Source organism: Amblyomma mixtum, chromosome 3 (assembly GCF_055824585.1).
Source record: "Amblyomma mixtum isolate Tamu chromosome 3, ASM5582458v1, whole genome shotgun sequence".
In the NCBI taxonomy this organism is placed as follows: domain Eukaryota; kingdom Metazoa; phylum Arthropoda; class Arachnida; order Ixodida; family Ixodidae; genus Amblyomma; species Amblyomma mixtum.
Window position 1 is genome coordinate 245327121 of NC_143014.1, and position 14286 is coordinate 245341406.

At 43.4% G+C, this 14286-nt stretch overlaps 1 protein-coding gene across 5 annotated transcripts in view; it reads right to left on the reverse strand.

Moving 5' to 3' along the window:
• Positions 1–2065: 2065 nt before the first annotated feature.
• pan (transcription factor pangolin) overlaps positions 2066–14286 on the reverse strand; it is a 227348-nt gene continuing 215127 nt past the window's right edge. For all 5 annotated transcript variants that reach the window (XM_089583200.1, XM_089583199.1, XM_089583198.1 and 2 more), the window contains one exon: positions 2066–7374. In XM_089583200.1, coding sequence (XP_089439326.1) covers positions 7005–7374 — 370 coding nt within the window. In that variant the 3' untranslated portion in view covers positions 2066–7004. The remainder of the gene's footprint in view (positions 7375–14286) is intronic.

Consider the following 14286-nt stretch of genomic DNA (forward strand, 5'->3'; position numbering starts at 1 on the left):
CTAGCAGTTCGGTTTTCACTTCGGTTCCGGTGTTCAGGTCCAGTGTTCACGGATCTTTGGCCATTCTCTACATTCATATATCCCTGGGAGTCTTCCTAGCTCTCCTGGCACAGTGGTGCAGCGGTCAAACTATGCGTCACTGCCCTTCTATGGCAGGTGCTGCCATCGGGGGGCTTGGGTTGCTATCCAAGTTGCTCTTCGCAAACAGCCTCTAAGGATGTATTGATCCGACGCCCGACACGGTGGGCAGGCTGCTCATGCTCAGTGAGGGTGGGCAGATGAGCAGCCTGCCACAAAACGGCTTGACAGACAGACAGACGGCTAAATGCAGGGAATGGCCTCTATAAGAACAGCACACAAAAAAGAAAAAAAAAGGTGCCCGCATGTGCACCCAACCACACTTGCTGATTAATGTCGCACTGTGTTCCACCACTACGCAAGCCTTTCTTTGGTGATCTTCATGCTTGCGGCGAGGTTGAGTCGGACTCGACAAACTCCAGGGATATTGCTCTAGAATACTCTAGAGCACTATACCAGGGGTTGTGGTAGGGTGATGCTCTGTAGCAACGGAGTGATCCGTTTGGCGTTTTAATCACTCGCCACCACACACATTCTTTTTCTACAACACAACAACCACCATTTATTTACATGGATGAGAAAAGGCAGCATACTATATCACCGACCACGGCATGTCCATAACACAGCACACACTCCCAACACACACTGACCGCCATGACAACCCTATCTCCCGTCCCCACCGCGACCGTCCCGACCCCTTTCCCAGAAAGGGCATATAATCCCTCCGAGGTCGTCGTGCGGGGAGGTTCTGCGTGTTCGGCGCCCACTGGTCTCAAGGTACGGGGATAATGCCCTGTGCGGCTACCACCGTCCGTTCTAACATGCTCTTTGGTGCCGCGAGGACAAACCTGTACACTGTAGTATGATGATTATGTCCTCAGGATTAATGGCACATACTCACGGCGGGGGACTGGCCAGGGTGCATAGTAGTATGAGGTTGTCCATGGTTTCTTCCTCTCCGCATATCCAGCACAGAAAAAATGAAAATTGGTTTTTGAGGAAAGGAAATGGCGCAGTAACTGTCGCACATCTCTATGGACACCCGAACCGCGCCGTTAGGGAAGGGATAAAGGAGGGAGCGAAAGAAGAAAGGAAGAGGTGCCGCAGTGAAGGGCTGGAATAATTTCAACCACCCGGGGATCTTTAACGTGCACTAACATCGCACAACACATGGGCACATTTTTGCGTTTCGCTTCCATAACAACACGGCCACCGCGGCCAGGTTCGAACCTGGAACTCTGACTCAGTAGCCGAGTGCCCTAACCACAGAGCCACCGCGGCGGGTAGCTTGCACTTCGGGGAAGGGATTGAAATGGCGCCGGTGTGTCAGGGTGCGGAGAGCACCCACGAGTGCTTCACAAAACAAAGCACTCCCGACGCCGTTGTCGTAGAAGCGTTCGGGGGCGATGGTTTGCTTGTGTGTCCGATAATGCTGCAGACTGGACTTTAACGCCATCCCCTCTCGCCACAGTATTCTCCTCTCGTATTCTGTATTCTCGCGTATTCTCCTCTTCATCGCCACTGCCCATTTGCGCTGGCTTTCTTCTTGCACCAGATCGGCGAGGATGTACTCGAGCGTCTGGACACGCCTGCACCACTGTGTTCTAATGACGTTAATGGCGAGATATCGTTACAGGCAACGCACCTACCGCTCATCATTCATGAGCGTTCCAACGTTCGCTCCATGGTTTCCTCGATGCAGCGACGAAACAGGGGTACACGTTCGAACCCGTCCACTCGCTTGACCTGCTCGAAGCCAACTGAGGTCTTTGCACTGTGAAGCTGAAGGTTCCCCCTCCTTCCCCCAAAAGCGGTTTCCCGATTTAGTGCATGCACATGCAATGCCGTGACTTGTCTCATTACTTTCAGGACTGACCCTGTAGATCGCAAGACCATTTTTTTTACTTTTCTGTTTCTACCAAAAATTTCACCTTTCAAATCATTTTTGTGGATTAGCATATAACAAAAACAAAAACAGGGACAAAAGTAGTTTCATTTGTTTTTAATCATTACAGCACTCCTCCAGCCATGAACTCAATGAAAAATGCAACATCCTTTTTCATTACTTCTACAAACTTTTCTGCTCAGTTTCCTCATTCTCCAAAGCTGCCCACTCACAATACACTCTTAAAGAAAAAAAAAAGAACAGTTGATACAAACACATAGCATCAAAGTGAACACATCAATCTTTGAATATGGGATAATGCAACAGACAGACTTGTGATCATGACAACATGTGCAAGTACACATTTCATTTTCTTCAAAAATTGCACACAACCTCTGGAAACAAACGAGAAATAGCAGGCATGGCGATTACAGTTTTTCCTCATTCTTATTTCTTTACTACAAAAAAAAAAGAAAAACCTAATGCACATGACCTCAGGCAGGATTCATTGCACATAGCTAAAATGCAAGCATGCACTTTTGTGTCTGCCCTATTAGGAACAACAAACTAAGCATATCATTCCTGACAGCAGTATTTCTGAAGGAAAGTTTTGATTCTTAAGACTGGACAGTTGATGGGTGATGTATGACCACACAGGCTTCTCAAACTTCCCAAGAAATGCTCGAACATGTTGTGACACCAGGAAACAGCAAGTTCCACATGCACACCAATGCAACTAAAAATGACTCACTTCCTCAGCAGTGTTGTAAACACATAAAACCTTCAAAAGCACTTTCACCCCCCAAACACTTATCACTTCGCTTGCATTAAATACACAAGGCTTGAAAGCAAGGTTTAAAAAAAATGCAGTTGCCACCTACTCACACGACTCTCTTGTAGCTTATGTAAAAGAAGCCAAATATGTATGCACAATGCCAGCATGCACAGCATTAGTTTTGATTGTACGGTAGAAATGTAGAAATGAGTTTAAAAAAAATGATCAGAGTGCATGTGTACCTTTTCTTCATTTGATTTGAGATGAGAAATCAACCACCGTATAAACTTGTGCAAGAGCCACACTCTTTTGCTTTAATTTGGGTGTGGATTTTGAAGGTGCAGCCCATAATCGATCAAAAAAAAAGTATCCATATTTTTTTCTCAATTATCTAGCCCAAAACGGGGTGCGGCCCATACAGGAGTGCGGCCTTTACACAAGATTATGCGGTAGTTTCAGACTTACGGTTCAGCCAGAATTGGTTAAAGACATTGTCAAGCATATATATGTCTACCAATTTCCCACTGCAATTAAGAAGTAGATGAGAAAACTGAAGTCACACAAATTACCTGAGTATATTTCTCTTTTCCTCTTCGCCCGTTTTTTGCTTATGTGTGATGACGACACTGTGCTTATTAACAACAGCTTTACACCACTGAGGAGCTTATTCTCTGTGTGCAAGACCTCAGAATAGATCTGATATGTACCACTACATTTAGACAAGAAATTACATGTTAACCAGGATGACAAAGGGGGGGCCGAGGTTGGCATACTATCTGCTTGTATATTTTCTGATCACCAGCATGTCTGAAGACAACAAAGCTTTGTTTTAGTAAGCCTACTAGCCTGACCTCCTTGTACTCAGTGCAGGCAAAGTATTTTGAACCAAAAATCTGGTAAAGAGCACACAGTTTGAATATGTAATCCAATGGTAACACTGCATTTCACTGATCAAAGAAAAAAAAAACTTACTACCAGTGTGACAGGTAAGAAATATTAATCATGAAAAAGCTGGCTGTCACAAGCCAACACTGCACAAGCAGTTCCTTCCCTTTCTCAACCAAACCTGGCCCCCATGCATCCGATGAGTTGTGAAAGCATGTCGACAGCAGTGTGGCAATAGACTGGGTGAACAACAAACCACCAGCACTAAGCATACATTTGCTTACGACATTTCATTATTCATGTAACATAGTGCCCCAAAAAAAGGTTTCATCAAACCTTCAATTGAAATGCAGGAACACAATCTGCCGAATACACTGAATGCGCACTACAAAGCTACATAGCGTAGCTTCCTCAGTTTGTTTTCCTAAGCATAGCCTATATAAAGTGAAGAAAGCCCTGTCACATGATACTGTTATGTTTTGGTGGCATGCTCAATAAAATGCCGCTTGGTGACACTTCCCTTAACACATAAATTAAAAGCTCATAAACATACCACTAAAAGCACAAGTGTAAAAGGAAAACAACAAAAACAACAAGTTATAGAAAGTGCTGTAACACAGCTTATTACCCCCATTGATCCTTGCAAATAGAAAACCAGTGACACAGACTGCCACAAGTGAAAAAAAATATATATATATATTTTTGGTACAAGAATGCAGCCTTCATCATGTTTACCTTTCTCTGAGCATGTACTTTCAAACATCTCTCGCCTCATAGCTGAGATCAAAAACAGGTGAAGGTGACTGTTTACAATGAGGTTGGCAAGAGAAAATGATTCTGTTCCAGACAGTTTTAACACTATGCTGACTCTGGCGCACTGAGACGAGACTGGAGAGTTGAAAGAAAACTGCACAATTATTTGAAGAGCCTTCACAGTGACAAGGATATATGTACATGGCCCCGCTAACACTTTCTCTTCATTTTGGGATGCGGGGGAAGGGAAGAATACTGCATTTATGTTGTAGTACGAAACAAACCCCTCCCCCATCCCAATGTTGGCACATATCATTTTTATGCTTCCTCTCCAGCATGGCATATGAGTAAACAAGACAGGCAGAAGGCGCAATGTTGATCACTGTACAGGTGGGAGTATATCCAGCTCCCTGCGTCCTGTCTGTCTCATGTCAAAGCTATGTACAAGGAAGGGGGAGAGGGATTCACACTGGAACGTCTCTCTACGGCAGGCCGCAGGAGAGGCAGCAGGTGGCACACTGAGGAGCATCTGATCAGCCCAACAGAGAAAGCAGCAGAGGGAGAGCATCACGCCACCCTCCCCCCCTGTCACCCACATTGAATGGCACAGCGCAAACCACCCTCCGCTGCTAGCACCTCACTTCAGTGGGCATCAGGAAATGCAAGGAAATGAAATGCGTTCCATTCTAATTAACACTGACATTCCTCTCTTCACTCCTCTTCGGTTCTGACTCTCGGGCGAATTCAGCGCAAGGTCCTCAGTGCCCCTGTCAAAGCAATTTCCTCTAGAGATGTATACTTGGCATACATCACTGAATCACTTCTTTTTGATGCATGAAGCCAATATTATATGTCATCCATTACCAATGTAACTAGTGGGCATGTTTTGTGGTCAGTTAGTGCTAGGAACACTAAATTTAATAATTGTCAATTCCATTAATTAGCCGCATACAGATACCATTTTTGCACATGACTGTATCGTATACAATGAGCATCCCTTTATACTCGCCAGTACAAAGGGATGTTTGTTTCACCCCTTTACACTTTAAAATTATTTCAAACTTTTAAGGACCAGAATTAAAGGCAAAATCATTTTTCAAACAACCTAGTATGTTACATGTGTTGCCACTGAATGATCTGATTTAGCAATTCTCAACAGTGTACGTAAGGGTAAATCATAAACCCTAGCATACAGCCCAATTTTATTCATTAGATCCTAGTGAAACTAAGACAACTTTATAAATCTGTGCAAAGACCAACTTAACAGGGAGTTACAAAAATGTAATGACATTGGCTGGGCCTTGGCAGTAGATTAGATTGAACAAAAACTCAAATCATCCCCAGCTAAATAAACAGATGCCTATTGAATTCCTTTATAGAATGTTCTGTTTTGTTTCTAACCTAAAATAATGACTGCCGCTGCCCCACAAAACCAATTTACCAGCGTTAAAACCTTGGAAGTTATCAAAAGTTTAGTAGCCAAGGCACTTTGCTCAAACAGCTTAAAATGAACCCAACATGCAACAGTCCCTAGCATATGAAGAAAGCAAACAATGGTAAGTTAAATAGAATTCAGCGCAAAAAAGCAGACAAGGGATGAAGAGAGACACAATGAGACGGTCACGGTGTCTCTCTCTTCGTCCCTTGTCTGCTTTTTTGCGCTGAATTCTATTTAACATGCTTCACCAACTAGCCCGGCAGCTTGCTCTCCTGAAACAATGGTAACAAAAGACATATAGCTTGGTGTCATTGGTAACCACTAGAAGCCATTATCACAATAATCAGTAGTCATATTTCAAGGCTACAATAGCTTTCGCTTTAACATTTTGACAAAAGAAGAGGAGGTGCGAGACTTTTTCATAAAGACAAATGTCAAGAAAGACTTTGCGTTGCCTTGTTTTGACTGGGGGTGCATCCAGCTACTTTTAAACATGCTGCAGCTGCATATACTTTGAACAGAGCCACTTGCTACCTCTTCCCCCAGGCTGCCCACCGTGAATCCTGAAGTGGAAATCATGCATAAAGTGCTGTCAGATGCACTTCATGTGCCACCTAAAATTTTTTTGTTGTGCATTTATGTGGTTCCACAGTCAAGAAGAATGGACAAGAAGCCCCCCACAGACTGTCTCAATGACCCCCATGGTGTTACACCTAGGTGGGTGCATTGCAGCAGTTGCCTGGCCACAGTGACACTGCCATGCAGTGAACAATCAAGAGTGAGAAATCACGCTCAAGTTAGTGAGGGCAAAGACGTCACAAGGCCAAAGGCAAGTGTACTCTACTACACGCTGACACATCCTGCAGAACTATGCACTGCAAGATCATGTCTCTGCTGTGACAAGGACTGCTAACATTGAGTGTCCTGGCAGCTAAGCAACTCGAGAGCTTTTGGACACACATGTGACACAGCCTGCAGTGAACGGGGACATTGGTCATCACAGACCACACTGTTCGAGTGCAGATGCCAGTCTCCGAGACTCACATCACTCCAGTCAGGGCACCCGTGAAGTGCCTCCAGGAGTGTGGGAGGAGCGGAGAAGGAGTCCTGCGCACATGTGCAAGTAGGGAGCCACCCAGCCAGTGCACTGTCCTCCGGGCATGAGGCCATGGCCCCACTGGCAGCTCTCGCTATGTGACCGTCAGTAGGGGCAGGGAAGAAGGTGTCGTGGAGGAATCTGTAGATGGAGGAGTCAAGATGTCGACGGGGTCATCAGGCTCCCTTTTGACAAGTGGCTGGCCCGTCAGGTGGTGCACACTCAGTGGGTGGTGCTTGTTGAGGCTGTAGCAGTCAGGCCGTCGCACGGGTGGCCCAGGGCTTGGCTCAGGCGTGCCCAAGCTGGTGCAGGGGCTACCTGTGCTCGTTGTGGTGGTTGTGTCCCCACCCCCGTGGCTTGTGTGCGACTCAGGTGTAGGGGCCTCCACTGACCCGATGTTGTCCTCACTCTCGTTTGCATTGCCATCAAGTCCCTCCTGGTACCTGATGCATTTCTTCTTCCGGCTGCACAAAGAGAAACACAGGGCTCAGTTTGAGGGCATTGCACAAGTCTACATCTACTCAGCACTTTACGGAGCAAAAAGGCACTATGGTCAAGCACTATCGAATTAAAATTCCGATTTTTTTATCCAGTCTTTTGTACGGGGTTCATATTATGAGGATAATATTCAGTAGGAGGTCCCAAAGTAAGTAAAACTATGAGTAAGTCCTCCTGATGAGATTTCAAACACAAAGGCAAAGCCATGTCATTACAGAAGGCACAGCTGTTGCCAATACATGACTCCACCCCAGTACATCATTGGGGTAGAGCGCATTTGGCAGGTTCTTTTACATCAGTTTATCAACATCCCTTCAGAGAAAAGTATACAACAACTGTAACTTACCGGCGCTAACCTATGGGGCAGAAATGTGCAGGTTAATAAAAAAGGGTTAAACTTAAACTGAGGGCAACACGGCAAGCTATGGAGAGGGAAATGATGCGTGTAACATTAAGAGACAGAAAAATGGCAGAGTCAAATGGGGAAGAAATGTGAATTAATGACATCCTAGTCAAAATCAAGGAGAAGAAATGTGCTTGGACAGGGCATGTAATGCGAAGGCAACATAAACTATGGTCATTGAGAGTAACGGACTGGATTCTAAGACAAGGTAAGCGTACCAGGGGGCAGCAGAAAATTAGATAAGAAGATGAGATTAAGAAGTTTGCGGAGATAGGGTGGCCGCAGCTGGGACAGGACAGGGTTAATTGGCGAGATTTGGAAGAGGCCTTTGTCTTGCAGTGGGCGTTAGTGTGGTCAATGATGATGATCATGACGTCATGCAAAGCCTACATCATCACCACTTCAATGACTTCAATTTCAATGAAGGGCAAGCAGGTACAGCACACACTTCCAAGCCAGGTTAGTTTACACTGTTGCACTGAATGCTTCACTATTCACAAATGATGATGGCTGCAGACACAAAAGCATCAAATGTGAAAGTATTTACGCATCTTGAACATCGCAAAAATTACAGCCATTCATTCTAGCTCACCGCTTTCCTTTAATTTGTGAGGTGCCACTGAATATTAGAGGTGCGCAAATATAAAATTTTTGGTTGCAAAGCAAATACTAATAATAAAAATTGGTTGTGAATTCAACTGAATGTTTTAGAATAATTTTAAATATCAGTAAAGTTAGTTTGAACTAAAGATAAATGCATTTCCACAAAACACAGCTATGAAAAAAAAAAAACATATACCGCAAACAAATTTTGTTTTCACCCATCATCAGCATAGTATACCTTTCTTGCCTACCAGGCATCAAATAAAAAAGCAGGAATCATGCAGTAGTAAAATTTTTTGCAGACTAATAGAGTAAAACCGCATTAATCTGAAGTGACTGGGACTGCGAAAAATATTTGGCTTAACTGGGTTTTCAAATTAACCAAGCAGAGCAAAAAAATAGGACCCAGGCAAAAAAATTTTGTTGCGGGAACACGCTACCTATATTGGACAAACTCTGCGACTACTATATACTACCGTGTAAATGTCTAAATGTGAAAAGAAGTCCATAATCACCGTTTTGAACTTCTTTTCACTAGATGCAGTTGTTATTCAAAAAATTGTAAACAATGTACAATAAAACCTCGATGATTCAAGCTCGGTTAATTCCAAATCCTGGATAGGCCACTTCTCTGAATTTTTTTTAATAGCAGATAAAAACAGAAAATAAGTCGTCTGTCTTAAAAGGATGTTATCTTAATCAAAATGTCAAAATAGATGATGAAAATGATTTCATTTTTATTTTTTCAGATATACTAAATGTGTGTCTAATGCAAGTAGTCATAACTTTAAACTAGTTCATCGCAAGTCAAATTGCTTTTGCTATTATACACATAAAGACAGAAGCTGTGCAATGAACCAGAATAGTCATGATACCATCAATTGTCATTGTGTAATAGGGGATTGACCAAAGACAATGGTTTTCATATAGGCATATTTTGAAAAAAAAAAATGCAGTAGTAAAAAACATATTGCACGATTTTATTTCTTGTGGTTCATTGCATAGCTAGATCTATAAGAAATGAGTGCACAAAGTTTCAATGAAAAATTTCACACGGGGATAAAGCTAGGACTGCTTGCGTAAGAAGGAATGGCAAAAAAGTGAGTTTCCAGAAAAATGAGAACAAAGAGTCAGAAGAGGTACAAATGCCATAAACCAAAGTCCTGGGGGTTTAAAAATCAACCACATTTGCAGCTAAGCTCCTCCTCAGTCTTGCTTTTCCTTGATTTTGCTCGTGTGGCAGCCTACATTTTTTTGTGTGCATTATTTGTGGCACCAGTACACCAAAAGAGATTTCCAGATGCACTGCTGGTCACCTGTCAGACAAGCTTTCTGTGTTAGCGGACCTGGTATGATACTAATGTACATCTAGCATACCTCTGTCCCGAACATCTTGTGCTGCTTTTGCGAGCGTTTTAGTCATAAATACAAACAAAAATAGGCATAGATGGTAACAAACTGATATTATATAAGTCTAAATTGAGAAAAGAAAAAGAAAAAAATAACTAACAATGCAAAAATTAGGTGTTTATTTGGCTGGAAAACGTTTAGTTTCGGTTTCGCAAAATATGCAGACGGTTATAACTTTGGCTGTATTTTTGTAACGATGTTGATCAGAAGCATTGTTTTCGTTAGTTTGTTCAGGAATCGGTCAGCATTTTTATGAAACAAAATTCGAAAAATTGAATTTTATGAAAAATATTGCTTTTTTAAAGGCAGCCTCATACCATAAAGGGAATCTAAAGGCAAATAGATTATTCCATGGGAATATTACTGATGTTTTTTTGTGCGTGGATAGGTGGCTAGGACAGAATAGCACCTGAGAAAAACAAACTGCTGCGACGTCATTTGTATGACGTCTTTGCGATCAGACTAATCAAAGGCGCCACTTCCTAAGACCAAAACTGTGGCCGAAAGCTGAAAACTGAAAGTCAGCAGAACAGGGGTTATGGCGGCAAGGTGCAAGTGCGGGCCACCTCCACCCTCCACTCTTTTGATAAGGGTTCTCCGCTTCATTGCATGCACCTGCATCTTGTTGCAACTTGCGATTTAAATAGAAATAGGCTCTGTGGGTGTGAAAGAAACCACGTGAAGTTATCAAGGGCAGCCACAGGTTGTAGAACAACTGCTGACTGCACTCACACAGGTATACATCGGCAACGATAACATGAGTGCGTGGTCTTCGGTGCATTGTGTGCTGTCGTGAAGCGTACATGTAAGCTTCGAGGGATGCTCAAAATCATGTCGGCAGTAGTCGTGCTCTAACGTAATTCATTCAACACCACATCTGAGTGAAAAACTTCCTGCATTTCTAATCAAACAGCACACTGTGCTGTCAATTATCGCGTGTTTGTAGACTAACTCAGCAGTAAGTATGATTGCAGACAACCCTTCGACTCTGCTGTGGGCACTGCGATTTCTATGTATGTGAATTGCTTCCTGTGGCTTGCAAACAGAAACGAATCAGGGTATGCACCGCCTAACGGTAGTCTGCCACCTGCCAGCTAGGACTGTGAGCAGGAGATTCATGCATAATCCTGATGAACATGTATCAGATAATTGAACATTTTTCTCATGACAAACCCTGGCTTGCATGCTGGCACCTCACATACTGAGCAAATGATGGCCTGCACTGCGAAACTTATGAGCCAAATGAAAGGTCATCGTGCATGCATGTGGTACTTTTCAGATATTTTTCAGCATATCTAAAAGTGTATTCGCCTTTCTATTGCGCAGAAAACATGGAAGACCACGCACTCGCATAGCGCTTCACACATTGATGACGTCCCTGCATGTGCATGTCTGCATGAGTACATACTAAAATAAAGAAACAAACACTTTGTGATGTGATTTCATAACGCCCGCAGCCTGCACAAAGTAGCCAATTTGATGGCTGAAGTGAGAATGAAACTGCTTCACCGGCCACGCAGCCAGCACACACAGCGTGAACGCCATTGAGAGCTTGCAGTTCTGAACTTGCAGTTCTGAACTTGCAGTTCTGAACTTGCAGTTCTGAACTTGCAGGGTACAATGGCTACGCGCAGCCTGAGTCCACAGAATGCAAGGCGATTGATTCGGCGTTTGGGTTTCTAACTAACCTTTCTCCCGGCTGTCTGTTTCACACTGTTTTAACTACGAGACTATTCGCATTTTCGGTTATGCTCACTGCGCTGCTTTCCCCATGTTTCGACAGTAATTGCCTATCGAAACGGTAAAATAGCATTCCTCCAGAAAGCTCACGAATACGTCACTCGAGACGCGGGTTCGATCCCGGACGCGGCGGTTGAATTTCTTTGAAGAAGAAATTCTAGAGGCCCATGTACTGTGCGATGTCAGTGCACGTTAAAGAACCCCAGGTGGTCGAAATTTCGGGAGCCCTCCACTACGGTGTCTCTCATAGCCTTAGTCGCTTTGGGACGTTAAACTCCATAAACCAACCAACCAACCGAATAAGTCACTCGTTGCTGCTGCACGTATCTTCAAGTGGTGGTGTCACATGTACCTCGCTTTTACACAATTTTCTGGCTCATAAACGCATCGTTTTCGGTAAAATTGACATATAAATTTGATAGAATTTTGATTGTCTTGCAAAAGCCTCTGGGTTTCTCGGTAACGAAATTCCCCAATTGGTCAAAGGGGTTGCAACGTCATCAGCACCACCAAATTTGAGAACCTGAGGACTAGAATATTTGAGTACCTTCCACTGGATTATATGAAATTATACCAACCCAACTCACTCTTTCACCTTAATCCACCCACTAATCCACATTAACCCATATAGTCTGCCGAAACTTAAGAAATTTGAAAGAATTCAAATATTTTTTGACATAAAATGTTTATTTCACTTCACAATTAAGAATCATATTTTTATTGGTGAAAATATTTTTCTCAACCTTGACTTTTGAGGTGTCCAACAAAGCAGGATACTAGGCAAATTCGCTAGGAGCTTCACATGAGGTGCTTCACATGAGGTGAAGCTCCAAACATCTGACAAAAACTTTAAAATCTCACGCCATGTGGTGGTTTCCTTAGATAATGTACAAAAATTTGTTTTGCTCGCAGAATTACAACAAAGTCAGTGAGGTTGAATTTCAAAAATGGCATCCAGAGAAGACTGCCGGATCTTTCTGAACCCACAAAATGCACAAAACTGAATGCAAACAACACGACCCTTGAACAGGAAAAGTTTAGACCCTCTTGAACCTATGCTAGCAAGCACAAGCTTTTACATAATAAACTTTCAGAGTTACAGGGCAAAAAGTGGTGTCTTACATGTAGGATGCTAGGCATATATGGGTTAATTCACCTAATCCCACTAGTCCACATTAATCCACCACGAGTCCCCACTAATTCACCTTAATCCATTTTCTGGGGTGGGCCTACTTCTAAAATTTGGGGGGCCTTTCAGAATATATGGCGGCTGGCCAACATCCAGATGCTATTGCATTTTCTCTTTTAAGAATGTAGTCAAGAAGGACTCAAAGTTAACTGCTATCATTTGACCCTAACCTATCAGCCTAGCCTTGCTTAGTATTCCTCTTTAGTGTCCCGTTAATGCTCATATTACAGAGGACCTTACTGAATACTATAATGAACCACTGTAAGGTGGTCAGATACCTCCTTACTGGAGGAGTGACATCAGTGGTCGAATATCGGAGGGGCAAAGCATTGCTGACAAAACGCAACAAGGTGGATCGCGAAATGGACACAAGAGTAGCAACCTCAGCTGAAATAAACGGCATCCTCCCTTCCACGCTCGTTCACAACACCTGAGACAAAGTGCCAGTTGTGGAGTGCTGCCCCAAATGCAGCCATCATGACAACACGTAGGCTGCTTAGCCACTGAGTGCCGATTTTGCTGGACTGAAAGCTACATGATGGGCCCATACACTGTCGCGGACCGAAGGCACAAAAACAAAACCATGCTGCTAGATGCCCTAGTGTGCAGATTGCGCTACGCGTGGTGCGGTTGTGCGAGCTGACTTAGAGGCCTATGTTTCTGTCAGACATTATTATCTTGTCCTGTGTGGCCTAAGATATGCAATTTTTATATTCTGATCAAAATAAAGTAGTCGCCGCGAAACAACCGCAGCAGCGCTCGCGAGCCGCAACTTCGCCCGTTCCACTATCCTCCACAAGCCAGCCGCTTCTGGGCATGCCACGCCTCTTATCGTAGTGATCTAAAAAAGAGAGGATTGGTGCCAGTCAAGTTTCCAGCTGGTTGACAACTGCATCGTGGCACGACATAATGACGCGCCATATGGTGCTGCACTTCGTTTTCTGACCCACGAGCATGCCAGTGGCTTTTATACATGAGCACGTCAGAGTATATTATACAAGGCCTAGCGTTATGTGCGAAGGGCTTGAGCAGCACGCTGGCAAAAAATTATACGAGGAAAGTGAAAGTGTGACATGTCCATTCTTGATTTTTAAGGCGCAAAAAATGGAACAAAACACGAGGCAGATGACAGGATGAAGCACCACTTCTAACTAGTTTATTACGCGTATGAAACATATGTATACAGCCTTTCACTAGCATATGCACAGGCAGGTTGCCTAAAGATCAAGATCGACATGATACAGCACGCTCCAGAAATCTCTTCTCATTTGTAATTTCTGCATATAACATGTGCAAGATACTGTCACTTGAAAATGTTACAACGTTTCACTGACAGTTTCGATGAACAGGAATTTCGTAATTTATGCATGTTTAGGAGCTTCGAATAATGAAAGTGCAGTGCGAATTGAATATAATAGTAAATACTATTCACAAACTATTTAAAGTTAAGAATATTTGTACACATCTACTGATTATGGATGATTACTGCACTTACAGGAATACAATATGAGCTTTTCCTCCTTAGTTTATCGA